General features: G+C 43.2%; 1 protein-coding gene across 2 annotated transcripts; it reads left to right on the top strand.

The window, feature by feature from the left end:
• Positions 1-1,515: 1,515 nt before the first annotated feature.
• On the top strand, positions 1,516-11,337 carry CYSLTR2 (cysteinyl leukotriene receptor 2). 2 transcript variants are annotated; one of them, XM_054056910.1, is made up of 2 exons: positions 1,516-1,889; positions 8,166-11,337. In XM_054056910.1, exon 2 carries the CDS (start codon positions 8,215-8,217, stop codon positions 9,124-9,126), a length of 912 nt encoding a protein of 303 aa, XP_053912885.1. In that variant the 5' UTR covers positions 1,516-1,889; positions 8,166-8,214; the 3' UTR covers positions 9,127-11,337. The 2 variants fall into 2 exon arrangements, with proteins under 2 accessions (XP_053912885.1, XP_053912884.1); XM_054056909.1 differs by having other exon boundaries at positions 1,517-1,879.
• The last annotated feature ends 413 nt before the right edge of the window (positions 11,338-11,750 follow it).

Below are 11,750 nucleotides of genomic sequence, written 5' to 3'. Positions count from 1 at the left end.
CCATTGCAGATATGATACAGTCCAAGTTACTGGGGTATCTCCCAAGTGAACATCGAGGTTATAGGTGTCTTCTGGCTGTGGCCTCACTGGCTGAAGCAGTTGCACCCTGCACTGCTTCCTGCTGCATGTCATGTCTCCCTCTCAAAGGACTCTGCACCTGAAATCTGCCTGCTGGCTGCTCATGGGGTCATTTCTACCCTGCTTCAGACCATAGGAGCTGGGTAAGCAGAAACAGTGCCTGCGGTACCTGCCTCGTTGACAGAACAGGGTTGGGGAGCACAAGAAAGCCACTTGGCAGGCACACCTTGGCAGACAGAGACAGCTGGGGCGGCAACCAAAGTGGCTGGTGGATCCACAGCTGGAAGAGGACACCTATCCATGGACTTAAGTGCTATGAGAGCTGGCAAAGCCTAAGTCAGGTACCAGCAGTCTCAGGAGGGTCCTGATTCACCATCACACTGGACCCTGAAAATTGACTTGATGTGTAACTCTATTGGAGAGTTTTTTAAGCTTATTTTGCTCTGTCAATGCAAATGTAAGCAAATGCTAAAAAACATCACTCATGGATCTTGAGCTAGCCCTGAAGAATGAAGCGTTTAGTCTAGTTCCTAGCTATGCTAGTTTTCTACAACCCTTTTTTAGTCCCATGATGAAAGTCACCCACAAAGCTGCTTGCAAGCTATACGTACACCCTCCATGGGCATAGGGATCTGTGAGCTCTGGTGACACGAGTCTCTGCAGCCACTGCATTTTGCCACCAAGACCCTTCATGGGGAGCATGCTCAGAGAACTCCTTAGCCTGCTCTCGAGTTCATGAATACAACAAGAATGGAGCAATACATCCAAATCAGGCACAAATGGCCAATGGAAGAGAGATTACAATCATTACTCAAAGCAGTCTGGGGTGCAGATAACTGTAAATGTGGGTGGCAAGAAGGTGTTTTGGGAGACTCCCCATCTGCTGAGCTGTGGTATACAACCATGTGTGGACTTCTGACCTGCTGCCAATACGAAATACAACAGAGCAAGCAGAAAACACTTGAATGGGTCTGGTGCACCTGCATGAGCTGACAGCACAAAAGAGGAATAACCAAGCTGTTATACCTGTAGTATATATAGATACCTATTACACAGCTGCAGTGGTCTTGGAGCACCCATCTGTGCAGTCAACATCGCTCCTCCGAGAAGTAGTAGAACGCTAAGGGGGAGTAAGGCATTCACTGCAGCAACCACTTGCTCATGGCCTAAAACAGCAATGTATTTTGTTCCTATCAAAATTCAAGGAAAATTAGTCCCTCAGCTCTGTAAACTCAACCTTGAACTATGAGCTGAATGAAACTATGCATCAATTCCTAGAAACGTCTGTTTCTAGGAATTTCTGTTCTTCCTCTGACTTCTGTTTGAAAAGCCTGGGAAATAACCCCAATATGTCTTCTCTGTAATTCCAAGAACTATATCTCTAAGAATCCATGTGAAGTTTATATGAGTTTCTCCTCTAATGTTCCAAGGAACTTTAATTATGGAAAGCATTTATATACAAGTGTGGACCCAAATACAGAAATCCAGAGAGCTTCCCAACATAGCATTTAACAGCAGAGCCTCTTTTATTGGGTGAAAATTGTGAAAGATTACCATGTGATTGCTTGCACCACTCGTTAAGCTGAGAACATTTCTCTTTTAAGAAGGTGCAATATCTTTAAATCAGGATTTACTTCCCTTTCCTACTGCTCATTGCTTTTCTGTGGCTTCTGCATAAATAGCATTTGAGTGTTGCACCAAGTTTTCATGGTTTTCCTCTCTACTAACTAAACCGAAAGTTGCAAGCAAAAGCAAGCAGAAGAAGGAAATACTGAGCATACCAGAAGGCACACGAGCCGAGGTAGGACAAGGTTTGTCTGCTTTTTCTGATGTAGATAAAAATAGTTGCAATGATTAAAATACAACCTACTTATATTTCTTATTACTTGCAGTAAGCTTTTTATTTGCCAGAAGATCTGATTGTGAACTAAACTTCTCTATGACAAAGCCAGTCTTGAGAATGTTTTTGGCAGAAAGGTAGATTTATGTAACTAGGAATGTTTGCCAGATGGAGGATAACAATCAAAGAGTGCATTTGAATAAGTGAGTCTTGTTTTTTAACTAGTTAAAAAACATATATTAATATAAAAGGTGTTGAATGTCATACTTGATTTCTTTTCATTATTGTGCACACAGAAAAGTTAACAAAATGCCATGTTTGATGAATTTAGTATTAATTCTAAATGTTACATTCTGTTACTTTTACTCTTGGTGGTGTTGTTCCTGAAACACTAAGTGAATGCTAGAAAAAAAGCCAATGGAAACTTTAAAAAATATGAGAAATTCTGGTTTTCTCAAAAGTGCAGTGGCAAATGCAAGTGTTCTCCTCTATAGCAGTGGCATCATAACTGCCTTCCTGTTTGAACAATGAACATGAGGCTGTGGTGTCTGGGGTCCTCTTCAGACAAAAGATTATTGTGATAGGTGCAGAGAGCACCTCTTTCTCCTGGCATACAGGAGGATCTATTTTTTATCCCTTAACATAACCAAGAACTATGTTTTGAATGATTAGCCCTATTTCTCTATCTAACTTTGCATATGCAGAATACTTTAACTAAAGCCTGGTTCTTCAGCATTTCCTTATAGTGAACGCAGAGTTTCAGAGCAGCAGATCCAAGATTGGTGGTTTGGAAACTGAATTTTTTGTGTTTACACTTTTAGATACAGTGGAGGTTTCATATCCATACCTTTAGCAGCAGCATCCTTTTACCACACCTTTTCGAAAGGAGCATGTCCTTCTGCCTAGGTATGGCATAGAAATTGATCCCATTGTCTGCTGAGATGCTTTATGCCTTGATTGACTGCCTTCCACTAGATTGGGGGTACCCCAGGGCTGCTGACTTTTGCCACCTTGCCAGTAATAGCTTTTCCATATTCAGGGTGGAAAGTCTGTGTCAATATCACTGCAGGCATTGGTCTCACTTCCCCAGCATGAATTAGGAGTAACACAGAAAGGTCAGCTGCGGTTGTTACACTGCAAGGAACCAAGAGTAAATTGTTACTGTAAGAAATGTGCTGGCAGTTCAGACCTACATTCGTCTAGACCAGTATTCAGTCTCTGATGGTGGCAATAGGAGGCACTGGTTAAAGACAACGCAGGAGCCTGATCACCTGCCTGATCACCTTCCAGAGTGCTTTCCCCTTGCATTTCTCCAGCTTCCGGACTGCTGTCCGTAGGCACCATAGGCAGGGGTACATCCCTGCCCAGTCTTTTGTTTCCCATTTATTGCCCTTACATTTGTTCATTCCTGTTTTAACCCTGCTGAGCCTCCTCCCTGTACTGCTGGCTTTGGCAGCAAGCTCCCAGTACTGCCCACTTCTCTTCGCACAGAGAAGCAACCTCATTTATCCGTTAAAAAACAGACTTCATCAACTCTGCTGAGCACCCTAAGTCCCTGTATTGCAGTGTCCTATGAATAACAGTGCGTATTCATACTACCCATCGCCTTCATGAATCTGTAAATTCAGACCACATCCGTTTTTGGCTTCCTCCTTTCTATATCAAAGAGTCTCAGGCTTTTTAGTCCTTGCTTTGTCTCATTTTACTTACCTTTAGTCCTTGTTCTTGATCATTTCACTTACCCCTCTCTGCACCTTCTCTATTTCCATAATCTCTATTTTTTGGATGTAGAAACCAAGTGAGAGAACTGCTCACTACGGGTATACATGGAGACATTATAGGTGACACCCTATTTTGTTCTCCATAGCCTTCTGGATGACACCACTCATTTTGCTGATGTTTTGGGCTGTTTATGCTGCTGCAGCCAATGCAGAAATAACTTCAGTAAATGGTCAGTGATGCCAATGCCAAATGCCCTTTCCCGAATCTAACAGCCAGTTTCAAGTTCATGGCATGTAGGCATGGTTTAGATTATTTTCCCCAGAGTGCATCTTCTTACATTAAAATACACTAACACTCATCTGCCACCCTTTCAGCATGGCATCTACTATCTGGCTAACTGTCTTCTCCAGGTTACTGACAAAGATACTGAATAGATCTGGTCCGAGTACCAAACCTTAGAGAATCCCATTGCTGATTCATTAAGTCCCACCGTTTGCTTCTTACCCTTCAGCTAGCATTCAGCCTACAAAAGACCATGCCTTCCAGATCTCTGTCAAATTTTTTCCTTAAGAAATCCTTAGTGCAGAGCTTTGTCAAAGGCTTCGACAAATGCAACTGTATAAATGCATACATATCCACAAATGACCACTGGGACCCTTTCATCCATCATCCTTGCAGCCCTTCAGTGGGGCAGGATCTCCCTTTTCAGAAGATATGCTGGCTCTTTCAGCAGACTGGTCTTTCAATGATCTCAGTGCCTTTATTCTTCACTACAGACTCCCCCACAACATACCAGGGGTGGGAAACAGTCTCAGCAGTCTCAGCAGTCAGTAGCTCCCAACACTGAGACAACTGACTCACAGCTCTCGAGCTGTCCTCCCAAGTCCTTCTTGCAGATGAGAGCTGCACTGGTCAAATGCCAGTCCCCTGGCATGGTGCCTGATTGTAATGGTGGGTTATGTGCCTTGGCCAGCAGTACCACAGTTCAAATCTTTCAGGATACTCTTATGAATGCCATCTGGTCCTGATTACTTATCTAGGTATCAGGCAGTGGCTGTATATAGATATTGTATCTTATTCACACAAAATCTCTTTCTGTTGCTGCCTGCTTTCAGGTCTCACTTAGCATTTTCTGATGACTATTGTCATCATGAGGAGGAGTTTGATAGTGCATTCCTAGTGTCATGTTTTTATTACTAGAGTATGGGGTGTATGCCTAAAAGGACTCCTCAGTGTTTCTCTTCAGCCATTATACTTTTACGTTGTTGCACAATATAGTCCTTCATGCCCAGTGCCACTCCTCTCTCCACCTGTGCATCCTCCGCTATCATTACCATAAAGCTAGTAGCATGGCAACACAGGTTCCCACAGATTATTTTCTCTCTTGCAGGTTTCTGAGGTTCTCCTTGCACCAGGGTTGCTGTCTCATGCCAAACCTTTCAGCTCCCTTGTCTCGTTTTGGTCATTGAGCATTAGTGCAGAGTTATTGGCAAGATTTGCCTTTCCTCAGTCACTCCAGACAGTAGTCACTCCAGGTAGCATGTACCAGCCAACTGGATTTGTGGACAGTTGCATTTGTCTTCCCCAGTTATTGCAGTCAGGTTTATTTCCCTGCTGGCCTTCTCAGGGATGCACTGGATGTGAGTTCACTGCCCCCATGGGTCTCATCAGTCCAGTCCACTTGCTCTCCCACACCACCAGCTCCCCTGTTGCTTCTAATTAAACACTCCTCTGCAAACCTTTCAATCTGCAGCACGAGCAGCCTGGCTCCACTCTGGGTACAGTGCAGTTTTTCATTTCTGTATTGCTTGCCTTTATCCCAAAAGATCCCTCAGTTCCTTACATACCTAAATTTCTCCTCTCTACTCTCTCATCCATGCCCTGAAATACTGTGTCCCAAGCTTCTCTTTTGCACTGTAGCTGAGCCGTGAAGATCCCACCTTCATCCCTGTTGCCCACAATGATCACAGCACCCCCAGGCGATCTGCACAGGCATCCCCTAAGGTCCAGTCCCTGGGCAGACCTGCTCCTGCCTTGCTCCTGCTGAGCCACTCTTGCCCCAAGACAGCCAAATTCACCCCTCCACATCCCCAGCCCTGCACACACAGGCACAAAACCTGCCCTAGGCAGGAACACATACACGTCATATGCTGGGCAGTTTATGGGCTATCCCCCACTCTACTGCTAGGCTGATACCTGCATCCTGAGCTTAAAATCTTATAGTTTTGGGGCAATTTTATTAGCTTAGTATCTTCTCCAATTAAACAAATGTCCTCTTACTTTTGCTCTCTGTGTTCCCCACCTGACTTGCATACCCATCTGTTTGCTAAGGATGTTAGATTCACCTTTGAGAAGGAACGTTCTTATGCTATCTGCTTACAGTAAACCACACTTAAACCAGGCTATGGTAAAACAAAAATATTTATTCATAATAAATAGGTGTAATTTATAATATCTGTAATTTGTAATAAAAGTTAAATAATTATTTATAAAATCCATACTATTCAAGCCATGCTTCTAAAAGACTGCAAAGAGGTAAAGAAAAGTTAAAAAACCTCAAACTCTGCATCTAATCTACTTACACAGCAATTATTTCAGAAAAGCCTTTTTTCTTTGCTCAGGTGATGTGCTCTCTTTCTCCTGCCAGGGTTGTATTCAGAGCCTCAAAACAAGTGTTAGCTGCTTCTACTTGATACCTTCCATCAGGTAAACTCCTATATGGAAAAAATCTCCTGCTAGGGAGTTTCCATCAGAGAAGTCTTGCAGTACCACTTAAGAGAGACTCCCATTTCAGATTGTCCCTTTCTCACCCTTTTTTTTCTCAGAGAGAAGTTGTATCTTACTGCCAGTCTTCCTTCTGAAGTCTTTTAGGAGACCCTATAGGTCCAGTCTCCCACCTGAAACCCACCCTGTTTGTTCCTGACCCACGAGACAGTTTGGATGTTCTTACTGAAAGCAAAGTTTATTGCCTGTTCTTAGATATGCCATTCTTCCTGTTTATCAAGAAGCCCCAGTTTCCCACACTCGCTGTTGCAGTGGGGCCAGAAAAAGTTGTCTGCTGGGTATATCTGGTTGCTACATTAACCAAGCCAGATGGATTTAAGACACCACTGTCAATATACTGTGGGCTGCTTTGAATGTAGCTCAAGGTCCCAAACCATGGCTTGAGTTCACCAATTACCTCTGATTTATAGCACACTGGGAATGCTGCACTACATAACTGGGAGTCCAGAGCACCCAAATCTAGAGCCCACTTTTTCCTCTGGGGAGACTCCACCCATGCAGATAAATGAATTTCAAATTGTGAAGCCAGTGAGCTCCAGAATAAGAGATACAATGCAGTCGTGTACTATCAACCCATTCTCACTCTCACTGGAGTACATTAAGAGCTTTTTTTTCATGCATCCAGAAATGCCACATAGTTCTGTTTTTTAGGCTGAAATTTTCTATACTCCATCTCTAGAATATGTTGACAGATGTAGAGAGGCAATTGCTCTCACTATTAGCAAGCATCAACACCAAACCCTTCTTTTTCAAATACTACCAGCTGCAGGTCAGTTGAGTGAAAAAAATCAAGAGTTCAGCGAGGAACAGAATAATGAGAAAAAAAAATTATTTGAAGTGTTTTAGTCATGAGTGGTTTTGATTTAATGGAATTATAGCCTCCTGGGGGGGAAACATCACTCTCTTGTGAACACAGCCCATTTTCTCACGGGCTATTTTCATTAGGGCTGCAAACGTGGGCTGCCCTGGAAGCTGTGATGCATGTAGATCACTGTCTGATGCAGAGCAGTTGAGCACAGGAGAGGTTGAGAAAGTGGTAAATGAAGGAAAGGCCCCACAAAAAAGAGGCAGAGAAAGCCTTCAGAAACTCCCAAGAAAAAAGAAATACAGTGTGAGGAGGAGGCAGTTCAAAAGGAGCCATGTAAGCACAGTACTTACACAGTGTTTGAGGTCAAAATGGCCTTAGTTTCTACATTCTGATGTATGACAATATACCTTTGGTATTGCTTGGGAAAGTTCAGTGGCATGCTGTCAACTCCATACCAGAAAACTTTCAGTAGCTTCAAAGGGCAAATTCAATTCTTTTGGGTTTTCATCCTAGTTTGAAACACAGATTTACCAGTGAGCAATGGTTTCTTTCCTGCTCAGGCTTTGGTGTTTCCATTGAATGTAACTGGGGAGTCAAAACTGCTGACAGCAAGTTGCCTAGTTTTACAGAGAGAAGACTAGAGAATTGCCATTAAAAGCACACACACAAACCACTCACCTTTAAAAGACTGCAGCACTTTCATAGGTTGAAACAACAACCAGCTGCTGTAATACTGTAACTGTTTAGGGATGACTTGGGGCTTTATGCCTTGAGATGTGTATTTACAGGGACATCACAAGTAATTACTCATTAACAAACCTCTACTTCCCATTGCCTTCTGTAACTTGCAATTTGTGCTCTCAGTGAAATAGTCCCACATAGCAGAGCTCCCTATCTGACCTGTACCCCAGCACTCACACCATTTCTTTTCAGTTTGACAGAAAGACTGAGAACTCAGCTCTAGACTATAAATGTTTCTGAGATGGCACTACACGACAACTACACCAACAGCTCCTTCAACTGTACTATTGACAGCTTCAAGCAAGCCATTTATCCCAGCATGTATATCTCTATGTTCTTCCTGGGCACTGTCGGAAATGGCCTCTCCATTTTTGTTTTCTTCCAGCCTTCACAGAGGAAGACCCCAGTAAATGTTTACATGCAGAACTTGGCTGTTTCGGATCTCATGTTTGTAAGCACTTTGCCCTTTCGGGCCACATATTACCTGATGGGATCACATTGGATATTTGGTGATATCCTCTGCAGGATCATGTCTTACAGCTTCTACGTGAACATGTACTACAGCATTTACATTCTCACTGTGCTCAGCGTGGTTCGTTTCATAGCCATCGTCTACCCATTCAAGCATTGGAAAGTAACCAACATGAAGTATGCCAGGATAATATGTGCAGCCATATGGGTGTTCGTGTTGGCAGCCTCCAGCCCTCTGTTAGGCAATCCAGGGTACAGACATCATGCCAAGTGCTTAGACCTTCACCCCTCCAGTTCTCATAGGCTTCTCATGATGAACAGCTTTGTTCTTGTCGTGGGCTTCATTTTGCCATTTGTCACAATTATCATCTGCTATGTCTTTGCAGTCAAAGCGTTGCTCAAGTCCAAGACTCCACAATGTAAGAACGCATTTTGTCGCAAGAAGGCACTGTCAACCATCATCATCACTCTCATCCTTTTCTTCCTTTGTTTCCTGCCATATCACATACTGCGAACTGTCTACCTGATGCGCAGCCACTGCAGCCAGGATGGCCTGCCTGTGCACAAAGCACTGGTGGTCTCGTTCTGCCTTGCTTCCATGAACAGCTGCCTCGATCCTGTCCTCTATTACTTTGCTGCTGAAAATTTCAAAGTAAAAATCAGAAGTTTGTTCTGCAGGTAGCTGATGCAGAATCGCAAAAGCACATATATATGATCCTGATTGGACATCTAGACTGGGTCTATTCTTTTCAACGGCGTAAGTTGTGTGGTGCTACCCGGTCTGCAGCCATGCTGCTGAGTGCCAGGCAGCTCTGCAGCAAGAATGCCTTGGAAAGAGCTCACTGAGGATGGGCAAAAACAGTGATCAGAAGTCAAATGCTGGTGTGTGAACCCTGGTCCTCTTATATTTAACAATGTAGATAACTCCGGTGTTCACCCTGTCCAGGGTAAGGGATCAAAAGGAATTTACCTCTCTACTAGGTTCCATTTATCTCATTCCACAGTACTCGACTACTAGCTGAAGGGAAATTACTCAGCTGCCCACCTCAGTGTGTGTCTGAGCCTCCCTGTGCTCTGCTTCCTTGTGTGTCAGAGGTGCATGGTTCGGATTCTGCGATACCCAACAGCTTCATGGTGCCCCATCAGTTCCAGTTTCCACTGGCCAAAGGTTTGCAAATAACAGAAATGTAAAGCAGCACTGAGTCTCACTTATGAAGCAGGCAGAGAGCCAAACAGGATCCGGCACTGGCTTAGGTTGTTCAGAAGGCATAAACTTTTCTGAATTTTCCACTCTAAGGAGACCACTGAGGTATTTACTTACCTCACTGATAGTCAAGTGAGATAATGACTTCAGGCAAACAGCATCAGCATGGACCGTTATGAGTAAGATGAGTGCTGTCAGTGAGGTCAGGATACTGCCGCATGAAGCACTGGGCTGCAACTAGCAGCTTGTCATGTGTTTGCCAATTCCTTCAAGGCCATTGAAACACTTGTTTTGATGCTTGGTGTTACCAATGCTTTTCTGAAAGCAAAGGTTAAGCAGCTCAGTCCCCATGCAGGGATCAAGAAACAAACTTTTAAAATTATTTTAGTCCAAACACGTAGCTAGGGAGTGTTTTTCTCCACACAGGTAAACCAGTCCGATAGCAAACTGCTGCCAAAGGCATCCCTAATCCCTCACATCCTTCCTGATCTGAGAAGGAAAGTGGTCCCTTTTTTTTCATAGGATTGACTTCCAGTTGGTTTGAACTCCCTGAAGTCAAACTCACCAAGGCAATGGGAAAGCTCTAAGCCAGGAGCCAGAGGAAAGACAGGCGGCAGAGGAGGAGAGGGCAAGCTGTTTTAGAAAGCAATGGGGAAATACACCTATGTGTATTTTGGAACTCCTTGCTAAATAGCTGCCTGCACTTTTAAGTTTCTGAATACTATCTAAAATACATTTCCTAAAAATCAGACCACTTGCAATTAAGTGAAAACAGGCTCCAAACTCAGTCTGATCACAGTTCGATTCTGGTTTTAATTACTTCATTTTTTAAAAAGAAAAAAAAAGACAAGAAGTTTTGTCATGTTTTCCAGGGAAGCAGCTCACCACAGAGGAAAACTAACAAAAAAGCTGAACACCTTCCCTGTCTGTCAAATCCACCCAAAGGATGGTTTATGTCAGCAGAGATACGGGCTCAATGTTATTGCTCCCAAACAAAAGTAATCACAGGTTGCAGTTTTCAGTTCTGTCTGAAATATGCAGAAAACCAACAACTGGTGGTCAATTGGAAAAGTACTTGGCAAATCACTGGGAAAGCCACATTTTTCTTGGCTATCTAAGGATTACGTTTATTTACAATCTGTTTTGGTCACTTTATGTTGCCTTTGGTGTAAGCACAGAGTTTTGTTGGAAGTTCACTAAAATTCATGCACCAAATCATTTCAATAACTCAGTGGCACACTTGAGAGCTGACCTAATAATGCCATGTGAACTCCTGCACTGCCTGGTGCCATTCTGTCGAAGGAAAGGGAATATTACCACTGTTTTGTAACGGCAGTGCATTTGAGATAGTAGCCTGTGCAGAGAGATGGCAGACAAATAATGGAAAGGAAGGGGTTTCTCCTGTCATGTGTAGACCCAAGCAGGGACAAGTGACAGTCTTGGAGCCACCGATGAGATACTGTACACCTTAAGTACTACAAGGGAATAGAAAAAAATAGCCACAGTATAATCCCACAAGCATATTTTCTCTGTATCCATCCAGTGCACCCTATTATCAGATAAATTTCCGTCTACAGAATGTCTCTCTTTCACTTAGGAGGTCAATTGTTTTTTTGTATTGATCATGCTACAACTTTGTTAGCAATTGAATTGACTGTCACACCTGTGTTTTAATAAACTAGATTTACCAGTTGCTGAATATAAGTCTTTTATTGATTGCACAGCTAACAAGGAATCTCCTCAGAGTGCAGGAGGAGAAAGATCAAGAAACAGATATTGAGTTTCTGTAAGCGGGCTATTATTTCACAAGAGAGGAGCATCTTTGGAGGTGTGAGAGCATCCTGCTGCCTTCCCCATCAGCAAAATAGTGGGAAACATCAGTCAAAATCTGGGGTGCAGGAAAAGTAATAGATTTTGATTTTATTCTGAGTTACTTGCAAAAAGATTCGGGGTCATCCTTGTCAGGGATCCTCACATGCAGCTTTAACAACACTTGCATAATGTGCGACATTCCCATTTATTGTCATTTCTCTGTTTGGTATCCTTGCATGTCTTTACTCATGGAGACGAGGACCAGGGATCTTTTCTGTGGAAGCGTCATA

This window comes from Cuculus canorus, chromosome 1 (genome assembly GCF_017976375.1).
Source record: "Cuculus canorus isolate bCucCan1 chromosome 1, bCucCan1.pri, whole genome shotgun sequence".
NCBI lineage: Eukaryota > Metazoa > Chordata > Aves > Cuculiformes > Cuculidae > Cuculus > Cuculus canorus.
Note: the sequence above shows the minus strand (reverse complement) of the source record. Positions and strands in the feature narration are given on the sequence as shown.

What these genes read in the sequence shown, in the direction of transcription:
- CYSLTR2 (XM_054056910.1), top strand. Translation starts at nt 8,215, where the DNA reads ATGGCACTACACGACAACTACACCAACAGCTCCTTCAACTGTACTATT.